The following is a 17,990-nucleotide window of genomic DNA, read 5'->3' on the forward strand; positions in this document are numbered from 1 at the left end:
GGGGCAGAGCCGCCCCGGGGGACAGGAGGCTGCCCAGGCCGCTCCGCGCAGCTCATCGGTAAGGATTCGTTTCCAGGAGCATCCGCCTGTTTCCAATTAAGTGCGTTTGAGACACTTTTGTATGCCGTTTAAGAGATAACAGGGCAGGGGACCTTGGAAACGCGCTCATTGAATCCACATGGCCAGGCATGCGGCAACCAGCAGACACGGGGCCGACGGAGCGCGACGGGCACGCGGGGACGGGAAAGAGCAACGGCCACGGGGAGGGAGCGGGCGCAGGCCGGGGTCCCTCGAGGGGACGCGGGGGCCGGCCGGGCTGAAGCGGGGCACATTTCGCTCCCCCTGCCTCCCTGCGCCGCCGCCTTGCCCCTAGGTGCGCTGGGCGGGGGAGGGCGGGCTGCAGCGACACGTTCGCGCAGCCGGGTCGGGCGCAGAAGGGTCCGGCCGGGGCCGGGGGCCGGGGGGGGTGGGGGGGGAAGGGGAATCTGGACTGTACCATGTGCGTGCGGGGGGCAGAGGTCACGGGGGCTGTACCAAGCAGTGTGCCCGTGGGGGGAAACAGACCAATGCCGGGCGGCGCACACGCCTTGCAAACACCGGGATGCGCCGTGGGGGGGAGCACGTGCCCAGAGAGTCCCCGTTCCCTCTCCCGACCCGTCCGCAGGGGGCGGGGAGGCGCATGCGCAGGGCGGGCGCTTCCGCTTCTTCCCGGGCCCTCGGCAACGCCGACGCTTTTGCGACAGCCGTAAGTGAGGCGGCGGCGCGGCCGGGGGTGCGCGGAGCGGGCGGTAGCGGCGACTCGCCGCGGAGCGATGAGGCCGCAGCAGGCGCCCGTGTCGGGCAAGGTGTTCATCCAGCGGGACTACAGTGGTGGCACGCGGTGCCAGTTCCAGAGCAAGTTCCCGGCCGAGCTGGAGAACCGGGTAAGGCGGGCGGCGCCCCTCCCCGAGCCGCCCCCAGCGGCGGCCCCGGGCCCGCTCGCCGCGGCACCGGGCTGGGGCCGGGGCCGGGGCCGAGGCCGCTGGCGGGGCGGAGGCAGTGCCTGTGCCTGTGCCTGCCCGCGGGGGGCGGTGCCCGCGGGGGGCGGCGGCGGCCTCGTGCTCTTCGTGAGTGAGCTGGAGAGCCCCAGCACCGCGGCGGATCCCCGCCGCGCTGACCTCCCCCCCCCTTAACTTAAAGGTCTCTTTCTAGAGTGGGGTGAGAAACGGACCCCCCTGCGTGGCCCGGGAGTAGCTCCCCCTCCACTGCACCCCAAGGGGGTTCTGCTGAGTGCTCTCGTATTTAAGTTTAAAGATGGTAACAGTTTTTTTCCGCTTATTTTGATCCTGTCTGCACATCGTGTAAGGGCATGTTTTAGAAGTTTGAAAGCATACCATGCTTTCCACGTTCTTTGTTTTTTGGCATATAAATATTGTTCATTGTGTAAATGTCACTTCTGACTTACTGTGGCTACAAAATGCTTTTAATTTGATGTGAATATCTACACCTAAAATTCCTGAAAATTCTTCTTTTCAGTGCTTTTGAAATGCTGGTGGTTTGTGCTGTCTTTAATTCTGAGGAAAACAGCAGTTCTTTGTAGCAATAAAATAAAATGCATTCATTATGTCAATGAGAATAAAGCCTGCATTGTTGCACTGTGCTGCATTAACACTGTTTTTTCTTGTGGAGACCAGACAGGTCTGCTGAGCCTGTTCAGTAGCCTCACAAGTACTGTCTCAAGTACCTTCATACTGACAAATGTGACATCTTCAACTGGTTGCAAAATAACCACTCCTTGCTAATGCCTTTTCTTTTTCTCACTGTCCTTCTCTTCCACTTTTTTTTGTTGATTTTTAATGAGGGGTTATTTGAGCAGCACTGCAGGAGCCATAAGGAATTACTGATATCAGGAGTTAGCTTTGTTAATCCACTCACTCAATGCTTTTTTTAATCTAGTGGACATCTCTGCCTGTGGATTAAGTTTTTGTGATTGGGGCTTTTTTTTAGGTGAATTACACTTTGATTTAGTTACTTGTTACTCTTAATTTTTTTGTGTTTAGATTGGTTTGGAATTCAGACTTAATCTAATCGCTTAGCAGATGTTTACCAAAGAACTGCAGGTCCGTAACTCAAGGTGTCCTTCAAACTTTGGCTCTAAACATATTACCTGTTTTAGATGTTTGTAGGTGATGCTTCTGACAAAGTTTGGAAGTGCAAGTAAGCAGTAAATGAGGGCAGATATCTGATAATATCTGTGAGTTTTGAAGTGTGCAGGGCATGACTGATAAATTTGACTTCTTCTGCAGATTGATAGGCAGCAGTTTGAAGAGACCGTCCGAACACTGAATAACCTTTATGCAGAAGCTGAAAAACTTGGAGGCCAGTCTTACCTTGAAGGGTGTCTGGCCTGTTTGACTGCCTATACTATCTTCTTGTGCATGGAAACGCATTATGAAAAGGTGAGTTTCTTTTGTTTACTTTATTGCTTGGAAGGCAGTATGTTCCATAGACTTCAATTAAGGATTTGTTTCCTGGTAGGTTTTCTGTGACTTGCACCATTCTTCTACAATTCTACGTAGACACCAGATCTTACTGCAAAATGACTTTATATATAGACAAGTCTCTTATGTTAGTCAGACTGAGTAATGTAATGATCCCTTGTGCTTGAAATTTCTGAAGAATCATGCAAATTCTGTCTGTAATGAAAACTGGCATTGTGATGTTAGGTTCCCCTAATGTTGCTATATTTGTGATAAAGCTGGGGCTCTGATGCTAATGTGGTAAAAGCTGACTAAGAAGCTGACCTCTATGTTCTGTTACCAGGTTCTAAAGAAAATTGCCAAGTTCATTCAGGAACAGAATGAGAAGATCTATGCTCCTCAGGGCCTCCTTCTGACAGACCCTATTGAGAGAGGATTAAGAGTTGTATCCTTTAGTGGTTTCTTACATTGTCTACTGGTTTGTCCATCTATGAAATGCTGGCATTTCATCTCAGTTAGAATGGCATTCTGTAGCTTTAATATTTTGCTTTTTTTTGTCTTTGTTTTCATAATCTTTTTATAGTATGTTTCCCTAACAGCCTTTCTCTGCAGATTGAAATTACCATTTACGAAGACAGAGGTATGAGCAGTGGAAGATAAAACTGTGGAGTCTAAGGTATTATTAACTTCGTATTACGTGTCAATCTAAACCTGTTCCTGTATGCTCAGAGGGATAGACTCTGTCCTGCTGAGAGAGAATGTTTATGCAATCACTACATGTAGTCAAAGGCTTTTAAAATAAATCTTACGTGGATTAGGTTTTCAAATTCCAATTGAAGATGTAAAAATAGCAATAGTAGGCAGTATGCCACTGAATAATAATGAAGTTCAGATGATACCAGATGTAATTTTAATGAAATGCAGGTCTTGATTGTGTAAATATGTATAAACCTAACTTGTGCTGTGTAATGTCAAATTGTTCTCTCATTTGTAGATCCACAAGTGTTGATTCTGAAGTTTCTCTGACATAAGATTGTCTGCTCAGAACCTTAAGTCTTCCCTTTAAAAGCAGACTTTAAAATAGGTCACTTTTGGATCTTGGAACAGATTTCAGCCTAATAGCATAAGACATTCAGAAATATTCAAAAAAATAATTGATGCTTTCTGTATACTGCTGTCAAAGATGCAGCTTTTCCTTTCAAAGTACTTTTTGGTAGTACAGGGGGCTTGGATCTCTTGCAAAAGCTTCTGTGTTTCAAGCACATGTAATGAAGGGCATGACCATACCATGTTAAGGATCCGCTTGTATTTGCCTAGAAGTCAATATGATTAACCCCCAAATCCTGAACAAATCGGTGTAATTACATTTTGCCTTCTTGGTTCCAAGCAGATAGAATATTCCATTCTATATACTGTTGAATGGCAGCTTTTCTGTTCTAGAAGGGACTTGAATCATGAGCAAGCATTGCTGGGGATAATGTTTTGGTTTCTCATGCCAGGTGATGGGATTCTTCTAACCTTTTGTGTTCTGAAACATTTGATACTGTATAAACACAGAATATCTTACCTGCTGGCCAGAGTCTCAGGCATATGGCATATCAGAAGCCAAATTTTACACAGCCTAAAGGAAAAATGCAACTAACTATACTTAATATTATTACTAAATTCTTTCAGAGTAGCAGACTACTCTGCTTCTGTAGTATGTCTCTAGAATTTCTTTTGGTGATCTGCTCAAGATTAATGCATATTTACAGTGTTTCTAAATCAGATTAATGGACTGCAAGCTGGAGCAAACCAAGACAAGAAATTCTGATAAAGCAAAATGCTGAAGATTCCTGCTGATGCCTATCTGTTTCTAATAAACTCTGGCTTATAAAGTGGCACTGCTTGTAGATGCTAATTCTGATTCAAAATATCCTGATTTATCTGGTTATTAGCACTTGGGAGTCTGTTGTATTGCATGGCATTTGTGTTCTGTTGTTGGAATAAGTTTGTGTCTTACTGCATCTGCATCTGTTTGGTACAAATCATTTGTCATGACTTCTTTCCTAAAGATTATTGCTTAGAATAGTTTCTTACTGGGAATCCTGATAGAACAAGCTTTTATGTAATTGCTCAAAACCCCAACAACTGTGAAATTTGGAGAATGAGGTAATATTTATACTGTGAACTTCTGGATAGTTTAATGAATTGCAAATACTTCTGGTCAGTACGTATCTGCTTTTAAAGCAGTTTGAGAAGCAAAATAAGTCTGATTTGGAACTGGAGCTTTACCTAGCTGAAACTTGAACTGGTACTTTTGTTTTAGGTACTCTGCAGGTCCTGGGATGGTAGTAGTCTAGGTTGTTGGTAGTGTGTGCTGTAAAGATTTGTAAATGTTTATGCCTGCTGTGCAGAAAGGAATACAGAAATGAAGGGCTTCCAGGAAATCCAGAGTGCTGGCTTCCATTCCTGTTACTCTCATAGCACGTGTTATCCCCACCTTTCCTGCCATATACCTTCTGAGAGAACAGAATATAGCTATGTAAAGATTTGTGTATGGTAGGGTTTTTATTTTTAGTTTAGTTTTGTTTTTTGTTACAGTTTCTAATGCCATGAAACTCTTATTTTCTAGCAGATGGCTCAGCAATGGACTCACCGTATCAAAGCTTCCCTACCTCCTACTTTAGAGCATCATTCCTCTCTCTGCTGCCAGATCCACAGTGCCATCTACTACAAGGACTAACTTCCTAAAACTCTACTCCACATGGAGTGACCTCCTAGCTGGTCAGCATCCATTTTTGGGCAAACTTCTAAGCAATGGGATCATTTTAGTTTTTGAAGAAAAGTGATAAAGCTGCTTACTCTGCTGAAAGAAATTGGGCACTTAGCCCAAAAGAAGCCTAATTTTAGACCTGAGTGCAGCGCTGTTCCTCCATAGTTCTTGAACCTTTCTGTACATCAGTCGGGCTTTGGAAAGCTACAAGTCAGAGTTGGGAGTTTTCCAGGAACAAGGCCTTCCCTCCAGTTCAATACTGGAGTGATGTGCAGTGCCTCTGACTGGCAAGAAGTGACTCAAGGCACTGAGCATTTTAAGTTTCCTGTGCTGATTCTCACTGAAAACTAAAAGGCAAAGTGTTTCTTGTTTTAATGCTTTAGTTAGTTTAGAAGGGGGAGAAATAGCTAGAGTTTAATACTGGGTTCTTTGCTACTACCGTATCTGTGCTGTTACTGCATCTGTCTATGCTTGTCAGAAGAGAAGGTCTATTTTTTCATTCATGAAACAGTAAGTACAACAAAATGGATGCTGAACCACTGAACGTAATAATCCCTACCCTACAATTAATATGTGAAATGTAAAACTGTTTCTTTATGGATTTATTATATATAATTTATAGGAAAATGTTGATTTGACAAGTTGTTAGGTGTTGTGTAAAATGGTTTCTTAACTCTAGCTGCTGGCAAACTGTTGAAAAGTAGAGCTGTGCATTATTTAGTATCCCCCATGCATAGACATTCCTCAGCAATACCTGCAAATGTAAACTTCCCACAAATCAAGTTGGCTTAATATTTTCTGTTGTAGCCTTCTCACTTATCAGACTAAGGATGTCTTGGTTTAGGTTCTGAGAGTCATTGTTGAATTGTGGAAGGAATTCAAGAATTGAGAAAATGAGGAAAAATGTGCGGAATAGATGGAGTGTTTTGGCTTTTGTTGATACTGTAGGTGCTAATACTGGATCTGAAATTCCAGGCTTATTACTCAGCCACTTTTTTTGAGATTTGTTTAACATTTTAATTGTATGAAACTTGTTTTTTCTAAACTGTAATGGTGTTTGCCTTTCACATCTGTTGCAATACTTTGCAGAAGTACCAATGGATTAGTAAATTTTTCTTAAACTGTGTCTGTGTCACATTTGAAAGCACTACCTTGCATAAAGTAGCTGCATTGTTGAGCTTTGCAGTTTACCCCAGTTGCAGGGTAAACTGAACAAACAAAAAATTTCAGATCGGCTCTCCTGTTTAACCAAGCACTATTTCGGCTAGACTTAACATTTATAGGGTATCTTTGTACGTAGAAATAAGGTGTTTGATGTGAGCATGTGAAGCTTGGCCTTTGTGTGATATAGCCTTCCCCCCTTCACCTTGGGCTGAAGAGGCAGGTGCTCAGGCGGGGGCTGCTTCCTCTGTGTGCCGCTGACAGAAAGCGAGGTGGTTTCTGAGGCACGTTTATGTTTTTCCGCTTTTACTGTAGCCTTGTGTTTAAGACATTTGTCACAGCTCGTGACTGTGGTATTTGCTTGAGCGCGAAGGTTTATCCCGCAGCCGCCATGTTGTTGAGGCGCGCCTGCGCAGTGGGCGGATTCTGTAGTGTGACGCGCCTGCGCAGTGGGGGTGCGCGCCTGCGCAGTGGGCCAGGCGGCGCATGCGCGCGCGGCCGCGGCGCTTGGCGGGAAGCGGCGGCGGGATGGCGGCGGCGGGCGGTGAGGGGATGAGGACGGAGCAGGAGCCAGACTCGGACGGGGGCAGCGAGGAGCTGGTGCTCACCCCGGCGCAGCTCATCCGCAGCCTGGAGCAGGTAACGCGGCGTGGGGAGAGCGGCTGAGGGGCTTGGCGAGGGCGGGCTAGACGCTGCGCTGCGGGGGGGGGGGGGGGGGGGGAGCGGGACGAGGGGGGGCCTGGGTTTGGGTTGGGGCCGGGCATAGAGCAGGAGTGATCCTGGCCGCCGCTTACAGCGTGCTCCCCTCCCCTCCCCTCCCCTCCCCTCCCCAGGCCTGGCTGAATGAGAAGTTTGCCCCGGAGCTGCTGGAGAGCAAACCTGAGATCATCGAGTGCGTCGTGGAGCAGCTGGACCACATGGTAGGCTCTGCTGGGAACAGGCCGGTTGCAGTGCCCCGGTTACCTGACGCCTGTCGACAGGGCAGGTGCGTGCCGGGCTCCCTCCGGGATTGCCAGGCTCATCTGCTCCTCTGTTCCTGAGAGAGGGCTGTTCTGAGCCACTTCTGAAAGCAGGTCACGAAGAGAGGGTTGGGAGATGCAATAGAGGTCCAGGGAACCAGTGCTTCGTGTGGTTAAAATCAGCTGCAGTCTGTTTCTGTGGGCCCTGTGTACAGAAAAAAACCCCATTTCTCTGTGTTTCTTGTTATTGGGCATTTGAACTATTTAATTTTTTCTTTGCCTTTCTTTGCAGGACGCAAACTTGAAACGGGCAAAGAAAGGAGACTTGAAGGTCAGTGTCCACCACATGGAGATTGAGAGGATCCGTTATGTGCTCAGCAGCTACTTGCGGTGTAGGCTTGTGAAGGTAATGCTTGCTGTGCTTCAGTGAGGAGGAAGAGGGGTACTTCAGAAGTGACTTTCTTACCTGTGCAATGCCTCCTGCTTCAGCAAAGACACTCAATTAAAGCGTGCGCGCGCGCGCTCTCGCTCTCTCTCGCTCTCTCTCTCTCTCTCTCTCTTTATGTCTCTCTCTCTCTTTATGTCTTCTTAAGCATGACCCACGGGAACTCTTTCCCTGGGCACCTTGTTCTACTATGATCAAGGAGGATTACAGTATTGCCATGAGTGTTTTGTGACCTCCTGTAGGCACAGGATGGCACGGCTGAACTCTTGCATGTCCTGCATGGGTCCTGCCACATACACACATGTCCATGCAGCTTGGGAACCTTAGCTGGCCATCTCTTCATTAATTCACAAGCAGGTATTTGGACAGGCCTGAGGCTGCTGCATGCATCTGTGCAGTGATGGATCAATTCTTTGAGGGGAAGCTTCTTACTGAGGAGAAGGGATTCTAGGCACTGACTACTAGGAAAGCTCTATTTCAATCTTTGGGATTTTGTTCCAATGTCAGATTGAGAAGTTCTTCCCCCATGTCCTGGAGAAGGAGAAGTCTCGAGCAGAAGGGGAGCCTTCCATTCTGTCACCAGAGGAGTTTGCTTTTGCTAAAGAGTGAGTAGGTTTTGAATGCATCTCCCTTCCTTTGCACAGGTTGTAGAACTCCCCCTTATGTTATGCTCAATAGGATATAGGGTTGCAGTAAGAATCAGGGGCCTCACCAGGAGCTTTCCTTATGGTCAAGGAAAGAGTCAAATAACCTTTCTGCTTAGTTTCTATCATGCCAAGCACCTGGACCAGTTGCCAAGGCAAGCCATTAGGCTGGTCTTTGGCCATGCCTGTAAGACCAGGAGGCATTGCTTGCTGGTATTCTAAGTCAATATTCTACTAGCAAATTTGTTTTCGATTAAACTAATAGTTGCTCCAATTATATGTTTCAGGTACATGGCAAACACAGAGACTTACCTGAAAAATGTGGCCCTAAAACATATGCCTCCCAACCTGCAGAAAGTGTCTCTCCTAAAATCAGGTGAGTACATCCAGACTCCAGGATAGCTGGAAAATTACAGCAACGGGTGTGTGGGGAATGCTCTTGGGACCATGAAGTGTAAGTACTCGTCCTTCAGCTGGTGCTTGGTAGAAGGATACACAACACGGTGACAGCATCATGTCATTGCTCTGCTGCGTGGTGCGTGGCTGGTGCTGCTGTCCCGTGGTGCTGCTGTCAGAGGTTCACATTGGCCATTGCCGTTCAGTGTGATCTCACGTTGGGGCACGCACACGGCATCTGATTGGAAGCCTCTAATGTTCCCTTTCTTGGCCATGAGTTTGTTGTTCCTAGCACCCTTTTGTTAGCTCAGAGTCCTGCAGAGGAGCATACTTGAATGCTGAGTTTGTGCTCTGAATCCATTGCTTCTGCAGTTCCAAAGCCCAACTTGGACTCCTTTGTATTCCTGAGGGTGTTGGAGAGGCAGGAGAACATCCTGGTTGAGCCAGAGACTGATGAACAGAGGTACGTGGGTCCCTACCTGTACAATGCGCTTGCATAAGTTGGGTTTCCACAAAACTGGTGTGGGTTAAAATGAAAAAGAAGCAGCAGCTTCAGCCCCCATCTGTCTCTTGCAGGGAGTACACAATCGATCTGGAGGAGGGCTCACAGCATCTGATCCGTTACAAAACCATCGCCCCGCTGGTGGCCTCGGGAGCGGTCCAGCTCATCTGAGGGGTGTGGGGTAAGCGCTGAGCGCAGGACCTCAGGGCCTCCGTGATGGCAGCCTGCAGCAGCGGCCAGCAGTGGCTGCAAACCCCCTGCCCTGAGGCCACGGTGGGCCCGGTTTGGTGGTGGTGGTACAGCGTGGAGGCCGGGAGGTGGCAGCACCCGCCAGCACCGTGCGCAGGCAGCAGTGGGCACCGTGCAGCGGAGCAGGGCAGAGCCCCTCGCTGCCTCCCGGCCCGGCCTAGAGCCCCTCAAGCCAAACACAAGCAGCACCCTGTCTCGTTTTTGCGCTGCAGGAAAGGACCGGGGCGATGGGGCCAACTTGGGGCAGTGACCCCAAGGATGTGACATGGCTCTGAGGGTTGGTGCTGGACAAGGCAGCAGGGGATGTTCACAGGTGTATCCTGGAAAGCATGCAAACAAACCAGCGGAACGTCTTTTCCTCTATTAACACAGAAGGGCTCTTTGCCCCCACGCTTAATCAAACTCTTGATGGTTTATGACATGCCTGGAATACAGCCAGACTCCTTTATCTTTGTGCTGCTGAGCGTGGGCAGCCTGTGTCACAGCACTCCCTTGGAGTCCCAAGGGAAGACAGATGCAGATACTGTCTCTCCAGCTCTCAGGCTGGTTTGACAGCAGATGTGGACAGAGCACATCTCTCCGCAAAGGCAAATATAGCCCTTGTAAATAGCAGGGTGTTCTCTACTTTGGCCTACAGTTGTGTGTGTGTGTGTTCCTGCCCCAATGTAGCACTGTCCTTTAAATCAGGCTATCGGGTGGGAACTGTGACAGAAGGGCGTGCTATGTAAACTCCACCTCCCCCCTCAGCTTTGATCTTGTCACAGGGGCTGTGCAACTTTGGATGTTGTGCAAGTGCCCGATTGCTCTGAGGTGACTTGGGGCATACTTCTGCACCACCCTTTCCACATGATGCATTGAGCAAAAAAACACCACATGTGAAGGTATTTGCTTGCAGAGCAAATCTTGATTCTCACACAAAGAGCAGGAAGGATTGGGAACAAGATGGGGATGGGAACTGCAGCTCAGGTAGAGCAAAGAGAATGTCATGGGTAAGCAGAGGAGAGCCACAGGTCGTTTGTGGGTTGCTTAGCACTAGCTTATTACCTGCAGTGGGGTAGGGAGAATGGAGCCTTTACCAAGCATATTCCCTTTCTGTTTCTGACTACTATCAGTTGGGAGGTAGCCATGAGTTTTGGAATTCAGGGTTTCTACTTGCCCTCGGTGTGAAGGACTGTTACGCAGGCCAAACAGCAAACTTGTCCTCCCTGGGGGAAAGCTTCTGCCTTTGGGGAAGGAAGGACTTATGTTGCAGGCTGCACAAACTTTATTCTGCCTGTGCAGTTAAGCTGAGCAGCCTGTGTCCCAGTGTGGATACAGTCATGTCAGTACAGCACCTTCTAATATGGCTGGAGAGGATTTATGCTGCTTTGTCCTGGCGTTTTGGCACTAATAGCAATGTTCTGGTAAAATATCCATTCTGGCCATCACAGGTATTTGAGATGCGTCTGCAGAGTAGTCCTGGATCTGAGTTTGTTCCCTGAACCTTGTGCTGGAAGTAGTATTTCTTGACCTGGGCTGAGGAGTGAGTGCCTCCAGGAGCCACAGGCAGCTGTGTTTTCTCTGATCAGATTGTGAATGGTGCAATCGTGATGAAAGCCTTGGAAATGTCAGACAGCATTTGCAGGCTTGGCCCAAACCTCTTAACAAGAGCAACTAGTTCAGGCTCAGGGTGTTTGTGCCAGAGCTATGGGGTCTTCATATAAACCCATGTGAAATTCATGTCTCGAGCCACTGTCCCCCTACATTCACAGATTTGGGTAAAGCCAACACCAGAGCAGATCCCGTTGCACTGGGGGTCAGAGGCCTTTCTGTTTTTCTGGTCTCTTACCTGCTTCTTCAGACTGACTGGCTTCAGGAAGATTGTGCCAGTATTACAGCTAATCTTCAAGCTCAAGGCTGACTCTGGGTGAACTCGAGAGCAAGTGGGGCCCGTGATGCAGGATGGTATGCATGAATTGGCAGCTGAGCGCTGTCTGGGAGAGTTCTGAGTAATTTTGTCAGCTTGTGAGGGTTCATGGTGCCTTTGTGCTGTTTAGAGAGGTGTTGGAGCATGAGGTTGACAGAGCTTTCCCAGAGCAGTCTGTTGCTGCAGTATGAGAGGAACAGAAGTCTTCCTGTTTTTGCCTCCACCTCCCTGTGTTTTGTGCATTATTCGTGTCCCTCACCGTTGGGCCAAGGCTCTGTATTTGAGTTCTGCAGCAGAGCGTTCAGCTACATGTGCAGAGAGACTTGAGCCAGTAGGACAGGTGCAGTGACAAGTCAGAGGGAGTATTCTGGAAACCTTCAGTGGGTAGCTGTCTGGGTACCTTTTTTTAAGAACAGTGGCAGCCAGTTTCACTAAAATGGAACAACCATAAACATGAGCACAGAAGAAAGCCACTTTCTGCTCTGCATGTTCTGAAAACCATCCTGTCTCAGAGCATGGTGTTCCACTACAGCCTCTGATTGCAGTTGTGAGGGTAGCAAACTGTGAAACCCCCTTCTGCTGGAGCTGGTAGAAAAAAGGCTGCACTGAAGATGATCTGTAGGGTTTCTAAGGCCTTCCTTTGAAGTGGCTGTGAGTGACTCTTGCTAGTAGTAGGATACTGGACCGGATGGCAAGAGGGACAAGAAATTCCTTTATGTTGGTCAGACAGGAAAAGCTCCTCCTGCCTTGCTGACCCATGCATGCCTCTCCTAGTTGAAGGAGCAGCCAGGCTGCCCCTTGCTACTTCAGCCCAGTGCCTGTCAGGTGCATGGACAGACTGTGGTTCGTTTTCTTCCAGGGCAGGGTCCTCCCTGTGTCATGCTTTGCGTGGGGAGCAGCCTGGTGCTCCTCTGACGTGCTCCCCGTTCTCTGCCAGGTGAGGGGGAGGCAGGGGTGATGCAATGTGTCATGTAGTGTGAGTGGCTTTGCATGTGGTTTGGTTTATAGTGTTCCTAATGAATCCATTTAGGTAAAGAAGATTCTTTTAAGTATAGACATTAAGAGGAAGCTGAGTTTAATCCTTAGGAATCAGTAGCACATACTTCTGCACAGCCCTGAGGAAGGATGGTAGACCATGCTCTGCCCACACCTATAGCCTCCCCCTCCCAGGCAGCTTCACAAAGGTGACTAGCTCCCAGCCAAAGTCATTGTTAATCCGCTGCTGCAGAAATGCGCTATAGAAGAGCTGCTTGGAGAATGCCTATGCAGCATGTCTGGCAGACTTTCTCCTTGGCCCTATTTAGTTTGACTGAGCAATTGTCCAGACGGCTTACTATCTGCCCCATGGCTGCATCTCACGTGTCGGCAGCAATGTGAGCCAAAGGAGCCCCTGTACTGTTGTGGAAGCTGAATCTCTGCCAGATCTGATTCTTCCCAGAACAGCTTCAGTACAGAGCTCCCTCTGAGGTCTTACAGCCTTCACGTGGCAGCATCATCACAGGCTGAGCAGGATGAAGGGGATGGGCACTTTGCATCAGAATTAGTTTCAATGAGATTTTTTGGAAATGGTCATTAGAGAGGCCTGGATATATGCTGCAATCAGTGAGGCAGGTGTTCAGATTAGGCATACTTGAAAATCCCACTGTCTGTTCTTTGTGTCCTTCTATGGCAAATACCTGGACACCTCTGGGGTTGGATACTGTCTCACTGCTAGCACTGTGCATCTGTTTGCCTGTCTGTGTTGGGGGAAGAAGTGTCTACTGCTTTGTCAAGGAAGGGTTGCCTCTGGCATATACTCTTAGAGGGGATTACCCAGCAGTCCATCCATCCTAATCTGTGCTTCTGGAAGAGAATGCACAGAGTGGGAACAACTTTCCCAGTTTATTTTGGGTGTGCTGTAGGGGTTGGGCTGAAATACATCCCCTTTTCTCTGCTCCCTCCAAGGCAGAGAGAGCTTGGGTTTATTGAGTGATTAGCTCTAAAGGCAAAGTAGGAGGATGGCGAAAGAGGTCATGTGGAGGGCACCGATGATGAGCTGTGATTTCCCAGCCTCCAGCCTGCACCGGATCTGCTCTCCTCAGAGTGCAGGAGAAAGGTGGGGCAAGTGCTTCGGTTGCTAGGAAGCCTCCTTCACTGCTGTGTTGACTCCCCCAAACCACTTAAGTGGAAGACACATGCCATGTCAGTCTGAGAGGATCCGATGAACAGATGGTTCTCAGAAAGCAACAGGTATACCTCAGCCACTTTCAGCAACTGAGCCAATTGCTGCTGAAAATTGACTCGCCACCTTCTACATTGTATGTGCTAGAGGGCATCTACGCTTGTGAGCGTGTGCAGTTCCTCTAGTATGCAATCCATCACCACAGTGCACAGGGGGATCGTCTTCCCTTGGCACCCAGGAGTGTGTGGAGAACCAGTCCCTGGCATTTTTATGAGGATTTTCTCTTCTGCTGCCCTGGTTAACCTTGGCTGTAGGCTGCTGTGCTTCTGGGTGGCGTAGTCTTGCTCAGAATTGAGGAATGTCTGTATTAGAGCTGGTATCGAGAGTTTTTCTGAAAGTCCTGTATAGCAAAACCAATTGAAGGGTGGGTTGGTTTATTTTTTCCTGGGTATCTACAGGAAAGTGATTTCAAATCGTGTATAATGCAGTGAGGGTGATTATTACTTAGTAAATAGGAAGAACTATCTGCACAAAGTGACAGTGGGAAACACCTGGAAATTCTGCCAGAAAAGGTTTGAGCGTTCAGAGGTTCAGAAGCAGACAATGTCTGAGACCATGAGCAAGAGCCTTTAGTTCAGAGAAGAGGGGTCAGTTTGCTGTCATGACCCTGGGAGCTGTCATTTGGGTTTGTAACTTGGGTAATTCCAGATGCAGTTAAACCTTGTAGGGGTGAGTATACTGTGGCTGATCCTCCAGCTGAACTCTGTGGAAGGATGTGACATTGCCTGGTTTCCCAGCTGCCTCTGCCCAGAGCTGGCCCCAGAAGAGGGGAAGTGTTGCTTCTAGCTCAGGCCTTAGCACAGTCGCCAGCCAGGGTTTCAGCTCAAGGCTTCTCAATCCGAATATGAGGTGTGCGCTGACAGCAGAAGATCTGGCCTGAGTATGGACTTAATAGGCCCCGTAGGTGTGTCTGGTTGCTGATGTTTGCCAGGCTGGGGAGCCAGGGAGCACCGGGCAACAATAGATGCCACCCAGCTCCTGCAGCCCCAGGTGGACAAGCGTGTCTGGCTCCTGGTTACCCGCAAAGAGCTCTGCGGTGCTCCTCCCCAGGCAGGACCAGCAATGACCTCAGTGCCACAGGTGCTTCTAGGGGACAGTACAGCATGTCAGCTTTGGCTTTGTTGCTGCTGCTTCTGATGTATTTTCTGACTGAGGCCAGGACTGAACTGCAAACTTGCCAACAGAGCACTGAGTTCAGGCTCGCTTCTCCTGGCCATCCTGAGAGAGAGGTGTGTTTTGCATTGTGCTGAAGACGTTTAGACACAGGGGCGATGGAAAGCCATATATAAATATTGATAGATAGGTTGTGTCATGAGCTGATGAAGATCTGTGCTGTCAGCAGGAAAAATCAGGTCTGCTTAACATAAATAGCTAGACAGCTCTGGAGAGATTAGCAGGTAGTACAGGGCAGGGGTGATCTGATTTAGGTGACAGTCTTTTCTGTCAAGGAGTCACATGTAAGCTAAATAGTGAAGGTGATTTTGAATGTGAATGTCAGGGACACCACACTCTCTCTTGCCTACTCAGGTATAACTGAATTTCTTTTTCAGGGTGAGGAACCAGGGACAAGAGTTGAGTTAGACTCGCTTTGGTATAGGTTGAATATGGAGTCTGGGGTTATCTTCATGCTTAGACACCCTGAACAGCTGTCCTAGAACAAGCACTTAAGAGGAAGGGATACATAAAAGCAGCTGAGGCCTCCCATCACAAAGGACAGTGTGAGAAAGCACACTTGTCTTCTTCCCACAGTTTCCCCTGGGCATTTGTAGTTTGGTAAGTGTTATTTTTGTAAAAGTGTGTAAGTCATTCTGGAATCAGGAGCTTTTTCTGTGTTCCAGCTCTTCTTAGCCAATTCATAGCTGAATTTAGCAGTACAAATCTGGAACTTCTCTCCCTCACACTGAGGATGAGAAGGCTACAGCCAAGAGGGCTGAACGCGGTGCCGTTCAGGGGAGCGTGGGAAGGGCCTGTCGGACCTGGCAGAGGATGGTCCTCCTGCGCACAGGGTGCTGGGCTGGCGCGAGACCTGGTGTTGCCACCAGTGCTCGGTGCGGAGTTGGCCAAGTCCTGTTCGTTTCTGTGCTCAGCTCCCTCTGTTCAGTCGGGTCGGTCCACCCCGTATTAATCGGCTTTGCTGGGAGAGGCTGCTGCATCGCGACGGCGCTTGGGAGGGCTGCGCCCTTTCCCCGGCGTTTCGGGCCGGGCCGGGCCGGGGGAGGCGGGAGGGCGGGCAGCCCCGGGCCCCCATTGGCCGTGGGGCTCCCCGGGGGCGTGGCGGTGGCGCTGATTGGCTGCCCTGGAGGTGTCCCGGTCGCCGGCGCTCCCACGGCTCCATTGAGCGCGCGGAGCCGCCGGGAGCGGGACGGGACGGAGCGATGAGCTGCGGCGAGTGAGCGCGGGGCTGGGGCGGGCGGAGGGGAGGGGGTGCGCTTTGCGTCGCGGGGGGCTGGCGGCCGGCCGGGGCTGCTGCTGGCAGCCACAGCTCCGATAGAGCCCCTGCTCTGCACCACTGCCTGACCTCCCCTCCTTTGCCTCCAGGCTTTTCCAGGTGTTCAGCACGCGGGCCATTGCCCCCCCAGCCATGCCCGTGGACCTGGCCATGCGGCTCTGCCTGAGCCACTCGCCTCCCATCCGCAAGCTGCTGAACTCCTATGAGGAGCTGCGGAGCAGCCGGGGACGAAAACCCCTCCGCTCCTGTCTCAACCAGAAGCTGAGTGCTGAACCAGAGCCTGAGCGTCAAGATAGCACCAAGAGCTCAAAAGGTCAGAAGAAGAAGAGGGTGGTGTTCGCTGACATGAAGGGGCTCTCGCTGACTGCTGTCCGCTTCTTCTCAAAGATTGAGGAGGACCTGTGTGACCTGCAGCATGCCCTGTCTGACCTCACCTGCTTCCGGCCCAGGCTGCGGGACCCACGCCTGCAGGTGTGCAGGTATGTGCTGGACTTCTCACAGCCTTCTGTGGACTATGTGGCTTTCCGTAGCCGCCTGCACAGCAACCTGGTCTGCCTGGAGAACTGCCTGATCCAGGACCGAGTCCTGTCGGGGACAGTGAAGGTCAGAAATATCGAGTACGAGAAGAAAGTGATGGTCCGCATCACCTTCGATGGCTGGAGGAGCTTCCGTGATGTCTCCTGCCAGTACATGCACAGCACGTATGGCTCAGCCGACACAGACACCTTCTCCTTCGAGCTTACCCTGCCCAAGCCGTCTAACTACCACAGAGCCATAGAATTCTGCATCTCCTTCCAGTGCGGGCAGGCAACCCACTGGGACAACAACCATGGGAGGAACTACAAGATCTTCCATGTGGGCACGATCTGTTCACCCTCCCATGCTGCAAAGAGTGCCAGTGGGGCCCAGCGCCATCTCAGCACCTCTCGGGCTGCAGCCCTTGTCCTTTCTCATCTGCAGACCTGGCATCGCTCAGAGGCCCAGGGTCCTTATTGGTAGGAAAGCAGTGTATCAGGGGGTGTAAATTCCCTCTATGTTCCTGCCTTGGTGCAGAGGTCTTTGGGGAGGGGTTCAGCTGCAGAAGATGCTGCCTGCTATTTTGCTAGCTCCTCCATGTCTCTGACCTGCTGCAGTACAAGCAGCTACAGGTTTTTGTGGAAGCTCCTTCAATGCTGGCTCCTGCCTTAGAGGCTGGAAGCTGCTGCTGCTTGTTATTCCTGTTTCTAGGTTCTCAAGGCAAAATGCTACTGTGAGAGCAGGAGAGGGACAGAAGGAAGGGGCTATGACCCATGGACCACATCTGTGTTTGGAGGCTGCTTAGGGTGAGAAGCAGCAACATGGAACTGAGTCAAAGGTGCTGCCCAAGTGCCTTGCGTAGGGAAGATGTTTAGGAGAAAGGGCATGCCCCCTCCTGCTGTGCCTGGGGTCCCAAAGCAGCGCCTGACACTCCCAAGTAGTAGGGGCCTCAGCACAAGCAGCCAGCCAGGGCTCCCATGTCGTTCTAGCTTTCCTGGGAGAGGGCTCTGTGTAGTGGCACAAGTCCTAGTTGCAGTCACTTCTCCACGCCATGGTCCTTGGGGAGGGGGGGACCGCTGGGTTTTTAGTCCTGCAGGTGATGAAAGGTATCGGCCCGGCCAGCCGGTTCCCGGGCCGGGCGCTGCAGCAGACTCCCCTCGGAGCGGCGGGGCTGGGGCTGGGGCTGGGGCTGTGGGCCGGCCGCCCCGCAGCGGCTCCGACCGCCGGACGCGCGCGTGGGGCTCGGGGCGGGGGACGCCGACAGCCGCCGGAGACTGTAACGGGTCGCTAATAAAGTCGAGTTCTGCCGTGACTGCTGGCTCCGCCTG

General features: G+C 50.3%; 2 protein-coding genes across 4 annotated transcripts; both read left to right on the plus strand.

Annotated features, from left to right (window-relative positions):
• The first annotated feature begins 706 nt into the window (after window positions 1–706).
• Window positions 707–6,338, plus strand: GOLGA7 (golgin A7). Of its 2 annotated transcripts, none has more exons than XM_026112230.2 (5): window positions 707–923; window positions 2,286–2,438; window positions 2,803–2,904; window positions 3,072–3,135; window positions 5,074–6,338. In XM_026112230.2, the coding sequence occupies exons 1-4, from the start codon at window positions 813–815 to the stop codon at window positions 3,117–3,119; spliced, it is 414 nt and encodes a 137-aa protein (XP_025968015.1). In that variant the 5' UTR covers window positions 707–812; the 3' UTR covers window positions 3,120–3,135; window positions 5,074–6,338. The 2 variants fall into 2 exon arrangements, with proteins under 2 accessions (XP_025968015.1, XP_025968016.1); XM_026112231.2 differs by having other exon boundaries at window positions 5,077–6,338.
• Window positions 6,339–6,841: 503 nt separating this feature from the next.
• Window positions 6,842–17,974, plus strand: GINS4 (GINS complex subunit 4). 2 transcript variants are annotated; one of them, XM_064497864.1, is made up of 8 exons: window positions 6,842–7,014; window positions 7,209–7,295; window positions 7,627–7,740; window positions 8,287–8,384; window positions 8,711–8,799; window positions 9,192–9,282; window positions 9,396–9,502; window positions 16,236–16,372. In XM_064497864.1, the coding sequence occupies exons 1-7, from the start codon at window positions 6,862–6,864 to the stop codon at window positions 9,490–9,492; spliced, it is 729 nt and encodes a 242-aa protein (XP_064353934.1). In that variant the 5' UTR covers window positions 6,842–6,861; the 3' UTR covers window positions 9,493–9,502; window positions 16,236–16,372. The 2 variants fall into 2 exon arrangements, with proteins under 2 accessions (XP_064353934.1, XP_064353935.1); XM_064497865.1 differs by lacking the exons at window positions 6,842–7,014; window positions 7,209–7,295; window positions 7,627–7,740; ... (1 more) ...; window positions 8,711–8,799; window positions 9,192–9,282 and having other exon boundaries at window positions 9,400–9,502; window positions 16,236–17,974.
• Window positions 17,975–17,990: the final 16 nt, after the last annotated feature.

This window comes from Dromaius novaehollandiae, chromosome 26, assembly GCF_036370855.1.
Source record: "Dromaius novaehollandiae isolate bDroNov1 chromosome 26, bDroNov1.hap1, whole genome shotgun sequence".
Lineage (NCBI taxonomy): Eukaryota > Metazoa > Chordata > Aves > Casuariiformes > Dromaiidae > Dromaius > Dromaius novaehollandiae.